Below are 24,756 nucleotides of genomic sequence, written 5' to 3'. Positions count from 1 at the left end.
CTGCATCACATGATCTGTATTTAGGTGTACGAAACTTTGTCCTACATTTTATCCTTGTAACAGATGATTTAAATATATTTTTAACATGGAGGGCACTCCTTGTTGCTGAGTCTATAGTTAGGAGATACTCAGTTCAGATTCCACTGTATTTCTCAAAACGTTGTGACAACAGATGGGAGTTCCTCACCTTGACTAGGGAGAGACATACAGGGTCTTTCAGATACACATGGCCACAAGTGTAATCCTGGATCTGTCTGTTCCAGGGTTCAAGTTACGTAGCTGTTTTGGTATTTTCTGGTCTGTCTTCCTTGTATAATGATTTTGAACACTGAACTAAAACTAGAGTGCAAAAATATTAAAGTAGCTGATACTTACATGTCTGTGTGAGATGACAAAGCTGCAGAGCTGTATAAATTAGGCCTCTGACTTCAAGCTGTTGCCATCATGCAATGACCTGATACTTCTGACTGATTCAGCAGAAGCTGTGTCCTGCTGAGGTATTTGCATGTGTCCCTGGCATGCATGTGGTCTGCTTGCATCCCCAGCTGTGGAAAACAAAAGAGGTTCATTCTGTGCTTCTTGGAGGTGTCTTTGAAAGCAGTCTTCAGACCCCAGTGCAGAGACCTACCTCATTGCCCTTCATACATGGGAAACTCCATTCAACTTTTGTGATCTGTGGGTCTATAAGGAGTGGAAAGAGGCAGAGGAAAGAAAAGGATGTTTTCTACACTGCTTAAGAACTGCCAGCCTTCTCCAACACTGAAATAATGAGGGAGTTTCATCCTCCTCACCACTGGCCTTGGTTGGGTCATTTTATTTCAAGTCCAGCTGCCAATATCCAGTTCCAGCCACATACCTTGCCAAAGAGTGGAAGGCACAACAATGCTGCTGAGAGACTTGCCAACTGACAATGACCTCTGACTGTTGAAAATTGCATTTGAGGACCTACCTATGTGAATGTCAGCTATGTCCTCACAGCTGCTGAATGTGGTGACAGTGTTTGGGGGACTCTACTCACCACCTCACCTGCCCAGTCTTTCTAGAGTCTAGCAAAACATCTGTGAAACAGCTGTTATCTACCCTTGAAAAGATGTCCCAAGTGCGTGTGTTGCTCAGTTTGCTATAGAAGTGTCGGTGAGAAAGATACCGCCAATCAGTCCCAGACCAGCACATCGCTCCAGCCTGGCTTTTTTATCCCTGTTGAGCCTGCTTTCTTGTGACATAGTGCCACTTTGTCTTAGAAGCACCCTAGCAGCACACACCAGATAATCCTTTCTCTTCTAAGTGACAGAATAGGTGCAAGGAAAGCAAGCTCGTTCTGTCTTCTCAGTTCTTTGAACAAAGTCAACATGCATGTTTTCAACCTTTTGCACAAGTCAGCCAGTCAACTTACGTTATGTTTTCCATTTTAAAGAAGAAATGGTATTATTTATGCATATGCCTGGCTTAACATGGTGACACGGATGAGATTAAGTATCTTTTTGTCTGTAGGAAGCTGCTTTAAAGGCCAAGACACTTTGTTACAGGGTCTATCTAAGTGGGTAACTCAATGCGTCATGCTGTTCTGCCAGCTGGTGGCTGTACTCCCCTTGCTACCTGTCAGCCCTTGCTCTGCTACTGCTCAGGTGGCATCTTCAACTAATCATGAAATCCACAAAGCTGAGATGTGACCCATTCTGCTTAAATTTGTGAGTGGTACATGCTCACATGGGAGAAAATTTGATGTTATGTTGAAAAAAGCAGCATTTGAATGCCTGTGTGACTGATGTGACTGGCACTCCTCATTTCCATCATCCTGTGATCAGAAGGACCCATGTCAGTCATGTGCAATTGATTCCACAAAGATGGAAGAAGAAAGAGCACTTATGCATCCTAAAATGACTTTTTTTGTATGAGTTACTACAGCTGTCATGGAACCTCTCGCCCATGTTATTTCTCTGCCTTGATTGTTGTCCCCTAAAAGAGAATTTATGGGCCAGAAAATACAGGAATGTTTATGCCTGTGTCTCTCTAGGCTTGTGCCAAAATGCAGGACACATGGAGCCCTTGGCTTGTTTCCCATAACACCTGCAAGGACTGCAAGTATCTCTGTTTCTGTAGGGTGTGTGCTAGAGGTTGTTTCCTATTGATGTACGCTACTTTGTACACTACTCTTTTTTTCTTGTTCTTTTGTTCTCCTTCTGCCAGAAGGATCTCATATTGTCAATGGCATGATCATCAGCTGAAGAGCACAAACTTGAGATGTAGAGGGCTCAGGAGAGTGTGCATATTGTGGTCTTTCTGTCAAGTCCTCCTACTGCACAAGCGGAGCGTGGCTATTCCTCTGCCATGGTGAAAAAACAATCAGCAGTCAGCTTCTGACCAGTATATTGCTCTCCTGTGTAGGAGAAGTGCAAGTTTATTCCACCTACAGCTGTGTATTACCGAGGCAGGACTGTGACTAGGTGTAACAAATGCTTATGGTTGATACAAGGGTCCTTTAGACACAGCTGAAGTTGTTTTAAGGTCCCTAATGCTTACCTTGTTTTGGCATGGTCTAGAAGATAAGAGGTGATAATCTGGAAAGAATTTCTGTTAAAGCTTAGAGGACAATTTAGGGATGAAGGACTAAAACTGAAAAAAAAACAAGAAACTCAGCCTTTATTAATCCACGTTTCTTTAAAGGCTGTACATCATATAGGCCTTAGTGCTTTATTCTGTATGTTTTATTTGAAATGTCTGTTTGTCTGATCTCTAAATGGCGGAACTGAATTTCAAAAGAGTTGGGTCTTACAATTAGATATATTTTGGATGTTACCACCCTCCATACTGTCAACAGCTATTTAATTCTGACAACTTGACAAACTCATTGCTGTTTTGTCAAGAGTGTGCGCAGCTGGAAGAAACTAGTAGACAAACTTCACTATTTTATCTCCAGACAGACATTTTTTTTTTTAAGCTGGATGAAATGTGCATATTTATGGCATCATTACGAATTTTATTTTGATTAAAAATCGATAGAAAGCAAATATTGTGTTAACACCTGCAAACATCAATTTTGATTTTTTTTTTCATTCTGTCACCATCATTAAAATTTGAAAGCTGTTTAAAATTGCATTATTTACTTTTACAGATAAAATGTTCCAAAGCTTGTTGAAATATATTTTATAAGAAATCTTGAGAAAATCAGAAACCACACAATGGAGTGGTATGTGAAACAGGTAAAAGAGAACGTTTCAAACAGAATAGAAATTGGGTAAAATATGTTTTCCAAGTGCTTCTCACAATAAATTGAAATTTGAGGTAGATTACTTAAGAATAAAAAAAAATAATAATAATAGTGCTCGGAAATATTAATGGAAATGAATGTTCCATTGATCTAACTGCTGGTGGCAAAAAACTTCCCAGCTTTTTGTAACTAGGCAAATAGTGTTCCGCTTAATTTCATTGCAGTTTTAGCAGTTGATCAGTAGAAGAGAGCTGCGTAGAAGCAGGACAGAGGGAGAAAAATTTTACATTAAAAATAATAAGTAAGTAACAAGTTCCATTATTTCAGAACTTCTGTAGAAATTGTGCTGTTTGCACAGCAATAAGTGAACTAAGGTAGAAAAACAGCACAGTTTGTGGCATAAATGCAGCTTGTTACATTCTTTGTTACTTTTGCGTTGCTTGGTTCACAGATGAGCTGTATTTGAAAAGAGAATCCCCACAAACTCACTTGCTTGAAAGTGGTTTAGAAACGTTCTTTGTTAGAAGTCTCTTCCTACATAGTGATTAAAAAATGGACCTCAAAGCTAGTCTGTGTATTTGGCCTTGATTGCTGAGGGGACACCATGCTGACATGTTAAAATGGTTACTAGTGTGCAGGGGAGACTTGCAGAGCTTTTGTATAATAAAATGAGCCTGTCCCATCTTATTGTTAGGCTTTTGTTCTATGAGTGGAGTATGACAGTATTGCTTTTCACCCCTTGAGGGGGTCTACACTGACTTTGTTTTGTAATAAATCTTAAAATATACTATATTTGGAAATATACATGAGAGATTACATAAGCAGGACTTTTTTTTTTTCTTTTTGCAGTCTACTGAAAAATCTTTCTCTGAAGTTATTGCATCATTTCTATGCCTTTTTTTGAATTCTTGTACTGGCCACAACCTCCAAAACTAGTCAGATTGTTGGGCTGGACTGGCATAGGTTTTGTGTTCACATACTAAGCAATAATAAGTTGTTGTCCTTTAAGACAAACTCTTCAGTATTTTTCCAGAACAGAATATAGCATCTTATTTGTATCAGAAGACCAGTTACCAAGCTAAAACATTCCTTGCTTCCATTTATTGCTTTATTAAGCTTTATTGATTTATTTGAGGCTTACAGGGTAGGATTATGAAGATTAGTCTTCCTGTCTGCCCTAGAAATATCAGTTATATCATGAACCCTGGCACAAAGTTTCAGCTAGTCAGCTTCTTTTTACCTTCATCATAAAAGTCTAGGCTATGAAATTCTGGTCTTGAGGTGACAGCGGTGTTTGGCAGAGCAGTCTGCAGCCGTCCTGTGTAATACAGATGTGATCAGGAGATTGAGTGCTGAATAGAAGCCGTGCAAGAGTTTATCTCAGCAGAGCAACAGCAACTTGTTTGTACGTTACCTGTTTTTAGCCAGAACTTTGGTTGATGCCTTATTAGATTTTTTAATTATTGTTTTTAGTTATTTACACCTGGAAATAAATGTTTACATTTAAGTCATTCAGATTTTCCTTTGGAACAAAACCACCAAACCCTATATTCTCTCAATTTGCTTGTGCAATTAGCCTCCAAATGGTAGAAGAAACAAAGATACTTTTTCAAGTCTTTGTTCATTCTGTATATATGTAGTAAGGCTTACTGGTTTTGCCATACACATTAATTAATGTCTTGTGCAGAAAAGTAGGGAACCATTCATACGAAGCAATCCCAAGTGACTGGCAAGTCCACACAAGAATTTTATATACTGATGTACTAAACAATTATTGTTTGTATTGCTCTGGAAAGCAACAATGACAGTCAGATAAGCAGAACTTGTTAGTCATCAAGAACCCAAAAGTAATTTTGAAAAATGCAATTTCTTTATGGCACAGTAATTTGTTTCAGTTTGTTCTTGCTTAATTGTATTTGTGTTTATTGCCAGAATAACAAAAATTACTTAAGCCTTTCATTTACGCTTACAGTTATATAATTACACCTCTGGGGTAAACTATTCCCAGCTTTCAGGGTAAAAAAAAGGGTGGTGTATTATATTGATTGCACCTATTTTTTTTTATCACATGGAGATGTTATTTTTGAAAAATAAAAGAATAAGTAGAAGTTGTAGTTAGTGGTGTTAAATTGAAAATTATTTTGTTCTGTTTTCCTAGAAAAGTTATGTGTTGGACATATCACAGTACATTTGAACTGTAACTGTTTCTGACAGTGTTCTGTAGCTCTGCAGAAATAAATTAAGCTATGCTGTAGACATTTGTAGCTAATTTAGTTTTGTGTCTTTATTCATTTCATACTAACATGAATCTGCAGTGTTAGGTTTACATCTCATATACATGTAATATAATATTTAATATACAGTCCTTGGTTTAAATACATGGCATTTGATAAAATCTGTGAACAAAACTGTTTTGTTTACAGGGGTTTAAATCAGGCTTGAAAATTAATTTAAGTCAATAAAAGACAGTTACTTGTATGTACAGTGAGATTTATAAAACAATTTCTACTGCAGTATTCCTGATAGGGGTTGAAAGACTTTCCCTATAATGGTGTAGGGGAGTGCAGGGGGGGTTGAAATTTGAAATTTGCCTGTGAAGCTGAACAGCTATTTTACAGTAAAGTTGAAACTCTTACATCGAATGGTGGTATTTACCTTTCTAGAATTCTTCCATGCTATGATTTAACCTAGCTGCGACTTGAATTGGATTTTCTGTAGCGTCCACAGGTTTAAAGGGGAAAAGTTCACTTGTGCTGAATGCTTCAGCTATTGTCCCTAGTCTGTTGCTATAGTTTCCTCTCTTTAATCCTCCCTTGGCCTCAATCCTTCAGCTACATATGCACATTAACTTAATTACCTTGAGTTCCCTCGCTGGAATCTGAGAGTAGTTAAGTGTAGACCTGTGCGTATTTTAGGGCTGGGGTTTTGTCTTGTTTTTTTCAGCTTCTTCAAGCTGGTATTGATGTGCCTAATTTGCCTATCTGCACTTATAGTTCATCCTTCAGCAAAGTGATTGTATTCTTAATCTGTTCTTTCTCTTGACCATCAGTAACACTTGTACTGTCTTAATGGTTTCCTGCAGAGAAATCAGGTAAAAGCATGTGTTTGGAGCATCAGCTGCTTAATGGAGCCGTGATAAACTTCTCCATCTATAATACTATTTGCCTTCTGGTATGCACTGCCTGCGCTGGCAGATCTCTCAGTCAGAAGGACAAGCTGCAATAGAAACCTCAGTTTGGTACCTGTGTACAGGAACAAATTGCAGCTTTCTCACTGAGGGTAAGAAAAACAAATGCCTAATTCTGGGTTTGAGTAAATGTAAAAGCTGATGGACCTGTGGAAAGCAATCCATTGATATATCAGATGTAAAATCCTTTGCATGTTTGAATGCAGGATTTAAGCTATTGCTGTCGTGTCCGGGTTGTGCTGCTGGACACCCCGCTCCTCCGAGCTCAGCCCTTGTGTCCTGACAGCCAGCTGCTGTGGGCTCTGAGTGATGTGGCATGGAGAAAGTAGAACTTACACTTGAGCAGGTCCAGTTTTAAAATAGAATGGAAAATTTTAGAATTAACCAGATAACTGCTGGATTCTTTTACCAGTGAGTGATATATTTGCTCCAGGCAGCACAACAAGTATTTTTAAGAAGTTTTCTTACTGAGCGTATCATTGCTGAACTTCAGTAAAGAACTTTCTCAGGTATTCTTCACAGGTGATGTAACATAAGTTTTTGGAAGAGCAGCTGAATTCTGTTGCCTTACAAAGCTTTAGGAATGAGAGGATATTAGTAACTTCTTGTCACTCAGTGACTGTATTGACTAGACTGGTATTTTATCTTCTGAACTCAGTCCTACCTGTTCTGTCAATCAAGGTGAAGCTTTTAAAATAGCGAATGTTCACTGCAATCCATGGGTGTTTTTCTTGCCTCTGGCTTTCAGAGAAAAAAAAATCCATGAAATTCACATCTCGAAAGCTAATCCTGTTAGATACATTTATTTTATTATACTGGGGTAGTCATGTGTGCAGCATGCCTGTGTTGGCCAGGTCTATAAGGTAATGAGGATTTAAGTGATTACTTGTTCTGGCTGTTTCAATTACCTAGTGATATAGAAACGGGGAAAAAAAAAGTAAAAAACACGATGAAACTGAGTATTAAAATTGCTTTGGACTTGTTTTTCTTTCCAGGATAATGCAAAGTACGTATCCCTAGTGGTCTTAGGTTTTACTTGTTTCATTAATTTCTCAGTGACTGAGAATATTGTATGTCTACAATAATTTACAAAATAACAAAGTATTTTACATTAAATGTGTAATGCATTCTGTCAGGCTTTTCAACAACTGTTCTTCTAAATCTGGTAACAAACCATTGGTATTTCTTCATTTAAAATTTGCAAATAAGCAGCTGTAGAAATGGTTGAGCACATTTGTGCATGTTGACTGTAAACAGGTTAGTATCATGAGCATCCTCTGATTTCCTGTCATTGTCGTGTAATTTTGCACACATTTACTTCTTAGAAGTTGTCCATGAATAATGAAAAAAAAAAAACAAACTTATCCTGATAACAGTGCTTTCTGTCATACTTTGGATAAGAGTTATTTTTAAAATTCTGTAATTGCAGTTTCTGTAAATTATTTTTCTTATTGTCAGTTTTTGGTTTGAATCAGTAAGAGCTTGATGGAAATGAAGTAGATGATTTACCAGTACTCTGTGGGGGAGTGTGAAGCATTAGTTTCTTGCCAGTGAACTGCTATAAATTTGCAGATGCTATCTTCTAAAGAATTACTTGATAAATTCTCATTGTATGTGGAAAGTAGCCAAAAGTTACAATATCCAAATTGAGCTACTTTTGTATAATACTAACAATCTCATTAGCAGTTTGAGTGTTTCCAAAATACATAGGGTTTCAAATCACTTTTGTGTGCAAAAATGAACAATTGTTCTGGTTAAAGGTGTTGGGTTTCTTGGGACTGCAGGAGAGGACATGCAGTAGTCAGCCTGCCAGTCCTCCCTTTGGGATGCTTGTTTTCATTTTCTTGGCAGACAAGTTTGAACACTGCTTTTGATTTTTAACCTGTGAAGTCTCCATAAGTACTGTTTGCTAGGTGCCTAATAGACAATCAATAACCCAGTTCAGTGGCAGAAGACTTACGCAGGTCTTGAAACAATGTCTTGTGTTATTCTATTGTTTTCATACCACTGTTGGTCATCAAGTCTGCAAGTCTGTCCCCTTCTTCAGGACACTTGGGTTTTTTGAGAGCAGTATTAACAGGATGCTGAGAGAAGGAACTCCAAGAAGACCTCTGTGACTTCAATTTCAATTTTCCGCTTCCATACATATTTTTCATGAAGAGCTCTCAAAGCCCACAGGTGTGTCTAGCTGATCAAAAGCTTGAAAGCACCAGGCCTTGAGGTGACTTTCAGGACCACACATTTTAGCAATATTAGTTTGCGCCTGTTGAGAATAAGTTTATATGGATAACAACTACATAAAAATTCTTGAGGTGCAAGGAAAGAAGTTATGCTGTTTAATTCCTGTGGTTTCTGAGTGATATCATAGCTTGTATAATTAAAAAAAAATCCCAACGTTTATAGAGCCTCATAGGACAAAATATCTTAGGATATCTTCCCAGGATGAAGAGCACTTGCATTAGAAAAGGTCAGTGCTGTGCCCATTTATTGACTCTGGAAAGCAGGTTAAAAAAACAAACAAAGAGCAACAACAAAACACATTTGATTGCACCTACAACAGAATAAGGAAATCTCTGTCTTTTTTTCTAAGGGGTCACATAGAGGTTAAGCATATAGTGCTAGCTGATTTACATAAAGCTAGCTACTGCTGCATAATTTCGAACTTATCCTTCAAAAATTAATTTATGAAAACATTGCTTCCCTGTTTCCCTGTGGTTTTTTTTTTTCCAAGTCTATAGACAAGAATCTTTACCACTTGAAACCTAGCACTGAAAAGAGATGTGTCCTTCTTTTTTTTTTTCTTTACATAATAGATGTGTTGAACATTATAAGATGAAGAGCTTTTAATTTTATGAAATTTGGTTGGCTGTCAAAGAGACATTATAACAAGTGGTTTCCAGCCAAATTGCATTTGCTGAGGAGTGATGGATCTCTTGCCAGCACTAAAGAGGCGCTCCTCACATTGGATGTCTGCACGCTCCTCGTGGGCAGAATGCAGTAGTCTTTCTGAATGTAGACATTAGAAATTCCATAGCAGAAATGGATTTTTTTTTTTATTAACCGTGTAACTACTTGCAGCAGCTGGTGTTTTAACAAATAGACTAATAATGCTGGTGAAGTTGGGCACGGTTTTTGCTCTAATGGTTTGCTTTTGTGACTGTCGTATTCTGTTGTAACCTTTTCTCCTAGGTACATTATTTTTCCTTTTTTTTAAATTAAGAGAGGGAAGAAAAGAAAATTTGGGTAGTGCATGACATGTCTGCATCACTCAGGGACAAGTCATACCTCTTTCACTATATTGTCACCATTAAAATGTAAGCAAATACTTATTTTTGTGTATATATAAAGGTTACGGAAATACCTGATCCCATTGTAGGTAGCTTTCCAGAGAAAGTGAATCTTGGAGATTTTATTAAGACCATGTGTAAAATGAAAACCAAGCAAACAAAAAAGGAAGTGCTTTAAGTGCTGGCAGCATTAAGGCTTAGTATTTATAACATTCTTTTAGCATTTTTACCCTAACAATTCATAGGGATAGCATCTCAGATATTAGCTATAGGGTAGCTGTTAACAATGGTAAATCATCTGGATTCTATTCAGCATTGTGGGAAAAAGTTTATTATTTTGATGTATGAAAATATTTAGTAGGCAAACTACATCAAAATGTAAATTCAAAGCAACTGAATCTCGTGGGAGTTTAGTGGGATTTATTATGGCTGTTTTAAACTTGAAGAATTGTTTAAGCAATAGGTGTTTTGACTCAAAAACTTTATTGTATCAGGAATAATATAGCATACAGTTAAGGAGCAATGTGTTGTTGCATATTAACCATTACTGTTATAAATGCAATCATCCACATTACAATAGTTATTCTTACTTGCCTCTGGGATAATATTGCATATCACGTCAGTTTAAAAAACAAGTGTGATTCTTCTAGTGTCAAGGACAGGGGGAGAAAGAACAATTTTATCCATTTTCAAAGGATGACAGTTAAGAGTTTTTATGTCATTGAAAAATACACGTGTTTTTTTAATCTGTAGATAAGCCTGAGTTGGATTTGAATCTTTTAAGATGCTGAAAAGAAAGGCTTCTTTTGCAGCTGTTGTTAACAACCAGAGCAAAATAGTACTCATTTCTGTTTGTATCTTGAGCATTCAGTGAGGAAGTTCTGAAAATTATTTTTGTGAATGCAAATTAGATACAAAATGACTAAATGATTTTGAGGGCTCTATGGAAATGATGCAATCCAAGAGAAAAATAGAACTGAGAACTTTCAGTGTAATCATCATAGATGCAGACCAGACAGCATGGTCGGTGCTGTCTCTGTAATGAAAAGCCAAATAAAAATGATAAAATAATAATACTAATAATCCTAGGGTTGGAGACTAAGATTAAAGTTGCCGACTGTGGAGCCAGAGGTTGTTCAGACATAGAACCATAGAATCATTTCGGTTGGAACAAACCCTCAGGATCATTGAGTCCAACCATAATCTAACTCTAGCACTAAACCATGTCCCTAAGAACCTTGTCTAAATGCCTTTTAAACACCTTCAGGGATGGCGACTCCACCACTGCCCTGGGCAGCCTGTTCCAATGCCTGACAACCCTTTCTAGCAAGAATTTTTCCCTAATATCCAACCTAAACCTCCCCTGGTGCAACTTGGCCCATTTCCTCTTGTCCTATCACTTGCTACTTGGGAGAAGAGACCAACCCCCTCCATGCTACAACCTCTTTTCAGGTAGTTGTAGACAGTGATAAGATCTCCCCTCAGCTTCCTGTTCTCCATGCTGAACAGCCCCAGTCCTCTCAGCGGCTCTTCATCAGACTTGTGCTCCAGGCTCCTCACTAGCTTTGTCACCCTCCTCTGCGCTCTCTCTAGTATTTCCATGTCCTTCTTATGATGAGGGATCCAAAACTGAACACACTATTGAAGGTGGGGCCTCACCAGCACCAAGTACAGTGGCACAATCACTTCTCTAGTCCAGCTGGCCACACTATTCCTGACACAAGCCAGGATGCCATTGGTCTTTTTGGCCACCTGGGCACACTGCTGGCTCATGTTCAGCTGCTGTCTATCAACACCCCCAAATCCCTCTCTGCCAGGCACTTTCCAGCCACTCTTCCCCAAGCCTGTAGTGCTGCCTGGGGTTGTTGTGGCCCAGGTGCAGGACCCGGAACTTGGCCTTGTTAGACCTCATACAATTGGCCTCAGCCCAATGATACAGATGGTCCAGATGCCTCTGTATGGTCTTACTACCCTGCAGCAGATCAACACTCCCACCCAATTTGATGTCGTCTCCAAACTTGCTAAGGCTGCACTCAATCCCCTCATCCAGGTCATTGATAAAGAGATTAAACAGAACTGGCCCCAGTACTGAGCCCTGGGGAACTCCACTCATGACCAACCGCCAACTGGATTTGGCTCCGTTCACCACAACTTTTTGGGCCCGGCCCTCCAGCCAGTTCTTTATCCGTTGCAGAGTCCACCCATCCAGGCCATGAGCTGCAGCTTCTCCAGGAGATGCTGTGGGATACAATGTCAAAGGCCGTACTGAAGTCTAAGTGCACAACAGCCACAGCCTTTTCCTCACCACTAAGTGCGTTACCTTGTCATAGAAGGAGATCAGGTTGGTCAAACAGGACCTGCCTTTCATAAACCCATGTTAACGGGGCCTGATCGCATGGTTCTCTTGTATGTGCTGTGTGTTGTCACTCAGGATGATCTGCTCCATGTCCTTCCCTGGCACCGAGGTTAAACTGACAGGTTTGTAGTTCCCTGGATCCTCCTTCCAGCCCTTCTTGTAGATGGGTGTCACATTTGCCAACTTCCAGTCAACTGTGACCTCCCTTGTTAGCCAAGGTTGGTGATAGACAATGGAAAGTGGCTCAGCGATCACCTCTGCCAGCTCCTTCAGGACCCTTGGATGTATCCCATCCGGCCCCATAGACTTGTGGGTGTCCGAGTGGTGCTGCAGGTCACCAACCATTTCCCCTTGGATTATTTGGGCTTCATTCTGCTCCCCATCCCTGTATTTTGGCTCAGGGGGCTGGGTACGTGGAGCACAACTGTTCTGACTATTAAAGACTGAGGCAAAGAAGGCGTTTAGTACCTCTGCCTTTCCCTTCATTTTCTGTCATTGTTTTCCCCCACATCCATCAGGGGATGGAAATTTTCCTTAACCCTCTTTTTGTTGCTGATGTGTTTACAGAAACATCTCTTGGTGCCCTTTACAGCAGTAGCTAGGCTCAGCTCTAGTTGGGCTTTGGCCCTTCTAATTTTCTCCCTGCATACCCTCGCAGAATTCTTGTATTTCTCTTGAGTGGCCTGCCCCTCCTTCCAAAGGTTAGAAATTCTCTTTTTATGCCTAAGTTCCAGCTGCAGCTCTCTATTCAGCCAGGCCAGTCTTCTTCCCCACCGGCCTGCCTTCCAGGACCTGAGGACAGCCTGCTCCTGCACCTCCAAGATTTCCTTCTTGAAGAGCAACCAGCCTTTCTGGACTCCTTTGTCCTTCAGCCTGCCTCCCAATGGACTCTGCCAACCAGCCTTCTGAACAGGTCAAAGTCTGCCCTTCGGAAGCCCAGAGGAGCAGTTCTGCTGACCGCTTTTCTAACTTCTACGAAAACAGGAAACTCAGTCATTTCACAATCATTGTGCCCAAGGGGCGACCTCCAACCGACACATTGCCCAGGAGCCCTTCTCTGTTTACAAACAGGTCCAGTGTGGCTCCTTCTCTGGTAGGCTCACTAACCAGTTGTGTCAGGAAGTTGTCTTCCATGCACTCATACATAAAAAGTATTTGTCTTCTGGTTAACTTATTTCTAGTTAATAGCGTTAAAAATAGATTAATTTATATTGTTATCTGTAGATCTGTGCAGTACTGTAATAAAGGGGGTTTGTTTGATTTTGCAGTAGTACCTGATGGCTGAACCAAACTAGGAGAGGGGCTGGGGCGTGTTGGGGGCACTGTGAGAAATTCAGTAATCCCTTCATAGTTCTTAACCCAGCATTTAAAAGGATTACAGAAAATGTTGATTTCACAATGCATTGGAATCCGGAATTATATATTTAATTCATTGAAATTAATGTGAAATTTAATTAGCTTATGTGCAAAATCACTTTTCTTCCCCAGTACGTAGGTGTATAACTAGTGTGTGTGTGTATGTAAGCTCATACTCAATGAAATGAAAACTGTCAGTTTGCACCTTGTATCATAATGCCCACATGCAACCAAAACTAGCTCATTTGTTATTGAAGATTTGTGTATTGTGAGGTTATGCATGCCACCCTACCTAATTTCCAGGGCAGGGACCAGAGAATATATAGAACTCATAATTCTGGTGTGTCCAAGCTGCTGGTTTTTGATATTGGTAGTCAATTACTCTTGACAATCATAAGATCCCCGTAAAATGATTAATATCTTGCTATGTAGGCAACAGAAGCAATTATATTAGAGATGCAACAAAAGACTGAGAGGAAAAAAAAAAGCTATACTGGGATTCTCTTTAAAGGTTTTGATTGGCTTTAAATACTGTTGTGGCCAGCTGTTAAATCTGAAAATGTAATATGCTAAGCCCATGAGTCAGTTTTCCTTAAATCAATGTGGCTTGTATGTAACTATGTTATTGGCTGATGAGAGTGAACAAATCCATCTTTACAGCCCTGCTCAGTGGCTTGGTAATGATAACCTATCTCAGAAGGGACATTGTAATATGATTAATGTAATTGAAAAGCACATATGGAAAAAGGGAATGTTCTTTTTTTCCAGGTAGAAAGCGTATTAATTGAATAGGTACAGAAAGCTGCAGGAGAAAAACAGGGTGAATTACCAGCAGATCTCTGAGATGAAAACTGCAGTTTCACAACTGGAGATACCTTCAATCCTCAGATTCTTCTATGAATCTGAAACAGCGCTGAAAGGCATGAAACATGAAGGGTTTTGTGTGTGTGTGTGCACACTCATGTGTAGGGCAGAGGAGAAACTCACCTGCATGGAGGTCAGTAAGTTCAAGGGCAGTTGTGTAAAAAGATGAGGTGGGAAATATTTCTCTTAAAATGATACTTAAGCATGTTAGTAGGATTGTGTGCCTATGTAATTAGCAGAAATAATTGTTATTCTGTTACTGCTTGAAGGAACTAATTGCTGTACCTGTATGGATGCACAAATGAGTGCATGAGTGTTCACTCATGAGTGTTCACTCTGTCTCTACATGAAAATGCTAATATCTAATACTTTCAGGTGTTGTTAGCATTTAAAAAACATGCAAATTAGATGGTCAGACTAAACCAATAAAGTAAAATTCATTTTCATAGCTACCTTTGCTCGAATCCTTCATGCGAGCTGACTGGTCCGGACTCCCAGGGTCCTTTTTAGGAGAAGAGCAGGCTGCCTTATACTGTTTGTCGAGATGGAAGAACTTCATGCTAAGAAATAGCCCCCTGTCCATGTCTTTGTCCTCTCCAATTCCTGTTGTTGGCATGGGGTGCTGAGATTTCTGTCTGTGGATTTACTTGGGGACTGATGACCCAGAGAAATTCTCTGCTGTCCCTGCAGCCTGACCTCCCGCAGGTGCCCACAGGGCCAGTGTACCCCGTTGTCCTGAGGAATGCGTGGAAGCCCGTGTTTAATGGTACATGAGTAGTTCCCTCTGGACCTTTCAGTCTTTTTTACCGTCTCGTCTACACCATGTGCTGTGGTTGCTTTTTTTCCTAAGCAGTCGCTTGTCCTGGAAGGTGAATGTTCTACCTGAGTTTTTCTGCTCTGCTTGGAGCAGCAACAAGAGATGTGTTACAAACCAGTTTCATTATCATGGGTTATTTTTGGTATTATCTGGCATTTATTTGAACTTAATCAACTGATCTGTTTTGTGTCCTAATGCAGAATGGGTGCAGCAGACAACATTTACAAAGGCCGAAGTACCTTTATGGAAGAACTGAGAGATACTGCTGAGATAATAAGAAAAGCAACTTCAAGATCACTAGTCATTTTGGATGAACTGGGAAGAGGAACTAGCACACATGACGGAATCGCTATTGCTTATGCTACACTTGAACATTTTATTAGAGATGTAAGTGTTCAATCTGACACATGCTTAGTGAATTCTTTTTGCAGCCTGCACTATGGTATGCTTTGACATGGTGTGTATTTCCTTGTAGAAATGCAGCATGTCTAAACTCAGAGCAAAGAAATAATAGATAAAGGATACCAGCTCTGTGTTGCTGTGTTTAAAAAAAAATTAAAGTCAAACCTTCTTATGCATTTATTTCATTGTTGTAGGTGGAATCATTGACACTGTTTGTCACTCACTATCCCTCAGTTTGTGACCTAGAGAAGGTATATCCAGAAAAAGTTGGTAATTACCACATGGCTTTCCTGGTGAATGAGGAGGAAAGTGCTGAACAAAAAGGTACGGTATAAATCTATCTGGGATTCTGGCAGTATGGGCATAGCCAGAAATTGTAAAATTGTAATGGTAATTTAAACCTTGACATGAAAGTGATAAATCCAAACTTACTACAGTATCAGCACACATTTTGGGGGGGGCTTGAAAACCGAACAACCATTTCTGTTTAGTATAAGGATGACCGAGCACGCTCAGATAGAAGATTGACTCACTCCAGTATCCAGCTTTTCACCGTAGCCAAATACAAAGGATGGGGAAGGAAGGACTAGGAATCAAACATATAACAACTCTTCCTCTAAAAGGTCTCACTGTCTGCAAACATTTGCTGCTTAGGTGGCTTCAAAAGCTAGATGCGTTTTCTGGGTTTTAGTATCTTCAATGGATTTCATTTCAATGAGGTTTCTAGTTTCCCTGAGTATCATTATGCACTTTTAGCATCTTCATCCCACTGAGTCAAAGACCTCCAAAATTTATCACTGTTTTGTGTGAAGATCCTACTCCTCTTGTTTGTTTTGAAACTCTTGAAATATATTCTAGTTTCAATTGGTTATCCCAGTTCTTGAATTAGAAGAGGCAGAAGAATAATCTCTGTTCATCCTTTCCATGCCATGCGTAATTTTGTAGCTTGTTTTTCATAATTCCATTCAATTCTTGTCTTACCATGCAGAAGAGTTGCAGCATCTCTTCTTCTTGTCACTGTTGCTCTGAATTAGTATTTTCAGTAAAGTTTATCAGCTTACTGCTTAGCTCTTTTCGTTGTTTGATAATGGCTATGCTGAGCAGCTCTGTCTGCAGTGATGATCACCCTTCATGGTGAGGACTGTTACCATCCATTTCCTATCTTTTAACCAATTATTTACAAATGCAAAGACCTTCCTTTTAGATTCTAGCTGCTTAGTTTCCAAAGAGCATGTGATACAGGACTCTTGTCAAAAACCTTTTGAAAATCCACATAGGATTTATCCACTGGATCTCTCTTACTCACATGGCTTCCAAACTTAAAACACATTTTTGATGTAGGATTTCCTTCCGTACAATCTGTTTTGATTTTTTTTTTTTCTTGATGTATCTGGTTTAATCAGGTGCTTGACAGTTCTTACTCTGGTTTTCCCACTTTGCCTAATAGTTGCCTGTTCCCTACATCATTCTTGGAAATAGTTTTTTTAAGTATTGGCATGAAGTTTGCTATTTACCTTCTCCCTAATTTTTTCTTAATATTGTATTATCTGCTTATATTGTAAACTAATAGAGACAGGGCACTTCAGTGTTTGCCACTGAATTATGTATTTAAATAAATAATCTATCACTTTTAAAATGTTTTTCAGAGAGTTAGTTAAAGAAATGTTTGGCTAGAGGGAGACTTCATCTTTAGTATTGTGTTTCATATTGGAACCAGGGATCCCAGAAACATGTTAACTTTGAGAACAGATAGTTCAAAGTAATGTTGTGTTTAGGTGAGCACTATGGAGTGATGCATGTTTCCAGTTACGAGCATCGAGCATCGCTCTCCTGGGCATCACCATGTCCTTTTCTCACAGAGTTGATTAATTGAACTGTTAATCTCTGGAACTCTCAGGCAATTGAGATGTTATCGGTATTCAATAGTTACTGTTCCTTAACTATTGTGTCTGTGAAACCCTATACTTTGTGTTTCAGTGTCCTGCATCAGCATTTCTGCTTTGACTGTTAGTTGACCTAAACTTTCAGGCCATATGTTGCCTTCACTATTTTTCTACAGAAAGCACAGCAGGTGTAGTGCCCCAGCCTGCGACCAACAACACATCTGTTTCTTGCTCTGCCTGTATCTTCAGCTCCTTATGTCTTAACATTTTAATTGTTTTATTTTAGATGAGTTTTATGGCTTTTTTTTTCCTGTTTTTGACTGGGATCACTCAGATCAAATCAGCTTGAGTCATCAGCATTTATGGAAATCTCCATGGTTTCCAAAAACCTGCATTTTTAAGACAGAGGAACACATGGCAACGAATGACCCCATACTTTTTCTGCTCTTTACACAAGGCCTGGATTGTGCTGGGATGCAACAAGAATGTCTAAAGAGGAAGGGGTCATCAGATTTGTAATGATGGCTTTTAAGTTTCCATCTTACTGCCATGGAATAGAAAGAATCCCTAGCTGTAGATTCACCATCCTAACCTTTGGTTTTAGCTAATGTTTTCTGTGGCTCCTAAGTTCCTGGCAGGCAGCAAACTTTTTGTTGTGCTGTAGTTACAGGTTTCTTAATTGTGGGATTACTGACACTTCCTTTATTCTGTCATTGCTCAGCAAATGTGAGATGCAATATCTGAGTTACAGCATTAACTAATCAGTTTGATGTACAAAGACTCAAGGTTTCATGCGCACACACACACAAGTCTTCTTCATAAGACCCCAGGTAAGAATACAGTAAAGGGTTTTTTTTGTCTCACAGTGGGTAGGTGAAATGTGTGGTCTCAAGGAAACATTTTTCTTTCATACTTATTCAGTGCTATAAATCACACAGCAAGCATGGGACTGCAGGCTTTGCCATGTTAGTCAGCTACATTTTATTAACATAATAGAAGAGCTTTTGATTTTGTTTTTTTTTTTATTAGGACCTGAAGATGGAGAGAATCCTGAATTTATCACTTTTCTTTATCAAATAACTAAAGGAGTCTCTGCAAGGAGTTATGGGCTCAATGTTGCCAAACTGGCAGATATTCCTGAAGAAATCTTGAAGAAAGCCGCTGACAAATCAAAGGAGTTGGAGACGATAGTGAATATGAAAAGGTCAGAACAATTGTGATTTTTTTTTCCCCCCTAATGAAACTCAGCTGTGGATCAAATTGCATTTCACACTGTGCATTAAAAAGCACAGTAAGAGCTACTTCAGATATCCTCCTACCCTTCATGGAAGAGACAGTGAGACAAAACTTTGAAAAACATATTTAGGAAATTATGCTATCCATTTCAATCCAAGCTTTAGATTTTATAGTTAGCTGTTATGTCAGAGGTTAATTGCTGCCCCCTGAAAGAAGATTGAAATAAACTAAATGCACATTGAGCTAACATGAGGAATAAGCTATTTATTATTTTCTTATGGCAAGTACTAGCATATTTATTCTTTCAGGTACATATTTTCACCGTTTCCAGGAAGAAAAATTTGAAATATAACTGTCTTACAATGCCTACTTCTGTACTCACCAGTGATAGTGAAAATATTAATAGATTTAATTTGGAAAGTATATTATTCACTTTGAAACTTGAAATTAGATTTGCACACTATAGTGTAGAAGGAAATGAAATTATTCTTCTTCTGATTTAACTTAAAAATAAATATTTATAATATATTTTGATTGCATCCTGAACACATACGATTTTACTGAAAATCTGCAGATTTTCATATTTTTCTGATAACTGATTTTCATTTAGGGATATATGTACCTTATATATTAGACTAGTTATGAAAATTCCCATGTGAATCAAATGACATCATCTTTATAAAACCTGTAACATGATGTACACAATTTAGAAACGTGCTAATATTGATTTCCACTGAATTTTTTTGTTGTTATTATTTTCAGTGGCAGTCCTATCTGCAAAATTCAAATAGCCTTTTAGGAATATAATAAATCAAGAGCTCTCTTATCTGATGGCCATAACTAATCCTGACAGAACAATTTAAAATAAGAAAAATTTAAGTACTAATTATATTTAGGTGCAGGCAGATATTTTGGGACTTAGCAGCACTTAGTGCTTAACACCAGTTTTTATCCCCTTTTTAAGTAAGCAAAATAAAAATGTTCTGTTGAAGATACGTGACAGTTTATGGGGAAAATAATGTAGCTTATGTTAATTGGAAATAATGGTCAATAACTGATAAAAGTAAACCAACATATTACTAGCAATATCTGAACTCTGTTGTTAGAGGATACATACGGTTCTAAAATCAACAAAAAACTGTTGTATGGAAAGGTGAGAGTATGAGCTGGAGGGTCAGAGTTACTGTATAATAAAATTAAGATGTAAAATAATATAATAATATGTCCCTTTAGTTTATCTTCCTTTGTTCTATGAAAACCATGCTAGCATATTACTTGGACAGGGCCCAAATAGGGTTCTGGCACATCTCCATTGCTAAAAAGGGAGTTAATCATATCAAAACCTACGAGCAGTAAAAATAGTGTGCAGTGATGTAGTTAGAAAACTGATTTACAGTGCCCATAGAGGGGCAGGGTGAGGGCTGATTGGGTAGTCTTAATTGTGGGACGTAATTGTGTCCTATTTACCAGCTTTCAAATATGTAAGCTGCCATCTGTATTTTAGTTATCGGTATGCGATTGGCTGGTATCCTTAAAGTGAAAAAGAATAAATACTTAATCCAAAGCTGTGATGAGACCTTTATCCTGACTTATCACAGGCTGGAAGCACCGCACCCCCCAGTTCACTGCAAACTGGGGCCACTGGAGCTGCACCAGCAGCTGTGGCTGGGAGGACCTGCTGGAGCAGGGTCCCCAAACCCATCTCCTGAGGCTGCTGCTGGTGGGTTTGCTCCCTGCCCTTTTCTCGGTGGTGCCAGGGCTGGGTTGTGCATGGCCACGTGGCTTGAGAGACTGAGGCTGAGGGGGGAGAGCTTATCACTGTCTACAAGTACCCGAAGGAGCTTGTAGCGTGGAGGGGGTTGGTCTCTTCTTCCAATTAACAAGTGAAAGGACAAGAGGAAATGGCCTCAAGTTGTGCCAGGGGAGGTTCAGATTGGATATTACAAAAAAAATTCTTCACGGAAAGGGTTGTGAAGCAGAGGAACACAGGCTGCCCAGGGCAGTGGTGGGGTCACCATCCCTACAGGTGTTTAGAAGATATTTAGGCGAGGTTCCTAGAGACATGGTTTAGTACTAGAGTTAGGTTAGGCTATGGTTGGACTTGATGATCTTGACGGTCTCTTCCAACTGGAAGGATTCTGTGATTCTAAAACAGGCCAGGTTAGGGATCTGATGCAGCTGAGAAGTCCTTCTTTCTGTAGGTGATATCACACAAGTTCAATTTCCTGGTGTTACTTGTCAAAAGGCATTACTGTCTTTTTGATAGGACAAGGGGTGATGGTTTTAAACCCAAAGAGGGGAGATTCAGGCTGGACATGAGGAAGAAATTTTTGACACTGGGGGTGGTGAGAGCCTGTCCCAGGTTGGCCAGAGAGGTGGTTGATGAACCATCCCTGGAGACATCCCAGGCCAGGCTGGACGGGGCTCTGAGCAACCTGAGCTGGTGAAGATGTCCCTGCTCATGGCAGGGGGGGCACTGGGTGAGCTTTGAAGGTCCCTTCCAGCACAAACTATTCTGTGATTCTTTGAGTCTACCTGAAGAAGAAAAGGGTGGGAGTGAGAACATGGCCCTTGATTCTGTCAGCAGTTGCTAAAGGTAACCTTGAGATTGCAGCCAGCCTGCCAGACCAGCCTGCCCTGTCCAAAGGTTGACCCTTTTGCCTCCCCCTTCAATGACACTGCTATGTGAGGGATCAGATACAGGGATATCCACCACACAGCAGCTGCTAATTCAGCAGGTTTGACCTTTAGCAGGTTATTCCTTCATTGCAGATCTCTTGCATGCACTTTGGAGGCAACTTCATGCATCTGTATAAACCTGGAACTCAAGTCAGCAGAAAATAACTAACTAACTAACTAAATAAATAAATGAACATGACAAATTTATCTGATAATTTCACAGTGCATCAATTATTGTATTGTGTAATTCCTAATTTTTCCAGTTCTCCTATGTAGGTCATTATAGAAATATTTTCTTTTGTATACTCCTGTTTATTTTTACTTACTGCTATGATGTGATCTAGATGTCAAAGTATTCCTCTGTACCTTCTCCCCCAAATACACATTAGCAAATTTTAAAATGTGTATGGTGTATTTGTGGGAGGAAATAAAAATTATCACGATCTTGGGAATCAAACTCAGACCTGTTCATAGCAGTATAGTTGTGCTGTCACAATACCCACAGGCCAGCTGCCTTGTCTTATTTTTCAAAATCACTTTCATGTTATTTAAGAAAATTCACTGGGTAATTCCATCCAGTCTTGACATCTTTGTCATCAGGAATGTGTGTTAGCCGATTTTAAATGTCTTCTTGTTATTTGTCACAGCTCTTATGAGTCCCTCTCAAATCAACAAATATTAAAAAGAAAGTAAGAAGAATGTGTATACTAATTTAGTTTGAAAATGCATTATCCTCTGTGATTCTACAAATGCAAATTTGTAGAAACATAACACTGGATATTAAATGGTGCAAACTACAATGTTATGTATTTCCTTTAATGGTTTACTCTTGCTCAGTGTTTTATTTCATCTTTTCAATGCTTCTGGTACAGTAAGCTAGTTTTAAAATTAAATTGTTGACTGTCCTAGAGCTGGAATACATATATTAGAAAATGTTGACTGATTGTTTAAAGATCACATAATATTTTGAGCTATGCGAACTACTATTTTTGACTCTGTATAAAATTCTGCAGATGACTGTAGAGCTTTCAAGATTTGCTGTGCTTAATTTAAAAATGTATCCATGTTTTGACTGATTTTTTTCTTTCCCCCAGGAAAAAACTGAAGTCCTTTGCTGAAGTATGGAAGATAAATGATTTTCAGGAACTACAAAAATGGAAAAGTATGTGCGAACCTGAAGATGAAAGAGAGGATGGTTTTTAATCCTCAAATCATGCTTGAAGATAGAAAATATTGGGGATACAAAACATAGGTCTGGACATGTACAGATTTTAAGTTGACTTTTCTGCCTTTTGAGACATAGAGATGCTGCATTGTGACATGATGCCCCACATCCACCTCCTGATTTTATGTAATTTTCTCACTCCACATTCCTTCCCTGCAGCAATTTCCACCCTTCACCTCAATTTTAAAATGTCTACTGCCATTGGATTTAGTTTCTAATTATGTTCAGAAAACATTAAAAAATATCTTGGTAAGTTATTAGCTAAATCTTTTACAAATAAAATAGTGTCTTTTAACTTTATTGTACCTCAGTTTCTAAAGAAATACTGCTCTGCGTTGGGAAAATGTAGCTGAGTCTTGACTATGCTTTACTGCTGTGCAATTGGTATGAATGAATACCATAAAGAGGTTTTTCTTCTGTTTTAGTATTAATGCATTTAAGATGCACTGCTTTTGTAGAGCACCCCCTAAACCTTATGTGCACAATGAATTTAAGAAATCGTGTGTTATGTGGCTGGATAGGAGAGTTTCATTTCTACTCATGCGATTGATGTTGGTGCAATCGGTGGTTTTCAAAGCAGCAGCACAAAACATGCATTGACTGTGTTTTGTTGTCCCTCTTCTTCATTCTCATACACACCTGCTTCCTTTTCAGCTTCAGTTTTTCTCCTAATCTTGGCCATCTCTGGCAAGGTCTGGAGAAAGACTTACTCTGAATAATGCTGGACTATTGTAAGATGAGGTGGAGGAGGCAATTCCAACTATGCAACTGGCATCCCCAGTGCTCTGTCAAATGCAGGGTGAAAGCTGGAAAAAATAAAATAAATGTGTTTTAATTTTTGTATTCGCAGTTATTAATTCCAAATTTCACATGAGATTGTGATTTCCAAATTTGTCTTCCTTTATAAAAATAACCAGGTAAAATATGTTGCTATGAAAATGGACAATTACGTTCACATGCTTAAACCTTGGCAAAGAGTTTGTCATATTTAAGAAAAAGTCTTTTATTAAGTGAAAATAAGTTAAATAAAATATATTGATTTTACTAAAAGGAAAATAATAAAATTAGGTTTTGTAATCTTTGAGCCAGCTGAACCTTTCTAATTTTTCAGTAAATGAGGGATATTTTTGGAAAATAATGTGTGTCAGACAAATATGAAGTAACGTTGCAGGTGATTGAATAAGCCTTTCCAATTCACAGAACTTTGTGCAGAAATGGGTGTAACTGTAACTGATAAGCAATTGCTAACCTTCACTGCAGACTTTTTTCCAGGTTCTTCAGGCGACAAAGTGACATTTAAACAAATAGTTTGTTTGCTACTCAAACAGCAGCAATCAATACGAGCATCTCCTTCCAGACCGTGGCATATATTTATCTAAACTGAAGAACTGAAGAAGAAAACTGGTCTTTCAAGGTGTGGTCACACGTGTGTTTATCTGTGCCACACGTTGTGAAGCACAGTGAATGTAATTCTGCTTTATTAGTGCACACAGATGCAGTGCATTGGATCTGAGAACCTCTGACAATAGTCTTCAAAGAGAATAAATGAGCCATTACTAAATTCCCATAGGTGCTAAAATGTGCTTTTATTAAGGCTGCCTTTGCACTCTATCGAGGATTCACACTATGCTCTGACAAGGAAAAAAACACCTGGACGCAGTCTAAAAAAACAAATAAAAAATGAAGAAATACAATTAAGAATGGGGAAATGGACACAGTATTACTGGCCTGTTCATACTATCAAGTACAAAGCAATTACAGCAGGCTTTTCTCCTAATGTTGGTGATCATGTTGGAAATCACTTTTTATTTTAGCCATGCTCAGTTCAATAACAGGTTTTCTTGCTGTCCCAATAAGGTTTCTTCAAGATATGCGAGCTAATTATTAAAACAATTGTTTTATTCACTGCTGATTATTATAATTCCTAGCAGATATGTACATTGACTATTGGAGAATGCACTACAAGGAGATGCATGCTATTATTAGATGTGTTTCCTGCTGGTTTTAGGATACATTTATAATGAACCACACAGCACAGTGGAGATTTATCTGGACCTTGTTCTGCTGGGCTGGAGCATCCACGCTCGTTAGCAGAGCAATGGCTCTGGGAGGTGACGAGTTCAGAGCTCACTTGGGTATGTTTGCAGAGCATGAGCTTAGGCGCAGTCTAGACAGGCAACCAGACATTCCTTGGCCTTTGGTAGCACAGAGTGCAAGAGAAAAAGAAAGAAACAAAGACTTGCTGGAAAACAGGGA

The 24,756-nt window shown here is 38.9% G+C and overlaps 1 protein-coding gene across 1 annotated transcript in view; it reads left to right on the top strand.

Moving 5' to 3' along the window:
• MSH3 (mutS homolog 3) overlaps window positions 1-23,584 on the top strand; it is a 121,218-nt gene extending 97,634 nt beyond the window's left edge. Inside the window, exons 21-24 of the mRNA XM_082075507.1 lie at window positions 15,276-15,462; window positions 15,672-15,801; window positions 18,390-18,564; window positions 22,370-23,584. Coding sequence (XP_081931633.1) covers window positions 15,276-15,462; window positions 15,672-15,801; window positions 18,390-18,564; window positions 22,370-22,478 — 601 coding nt within the window. The 3' untranslated portion in view covers window positions 22,479-23,584. The remainder of the gene's footprint in view (window positions 1-15,275; window positions 15,463-15,671; window positions 15,802-18,389; window positions 18,565-22,369) is intronic.
• The last annotated feature ends 1,172 nt before the right edge of the window (window positions 23,585-24,756 follow it).

Source organism: Streptopelia decaocto, assembly GCF_964273445.1.
Source record: "Streptopelia decaocto genome assembly, chromosome: Z".
Lineage (NCBI taxonomy): Eukaryota > Metazoa > Chordata > Aves > Columbiformes > Columbidae > Streptopelia > Streptopelia decaocto.
The sequence above is the reverse complement of the archived record's forward strand: the minus strand, read 5'-3'. Positions and strand labels throughout refer to the sequence as shown.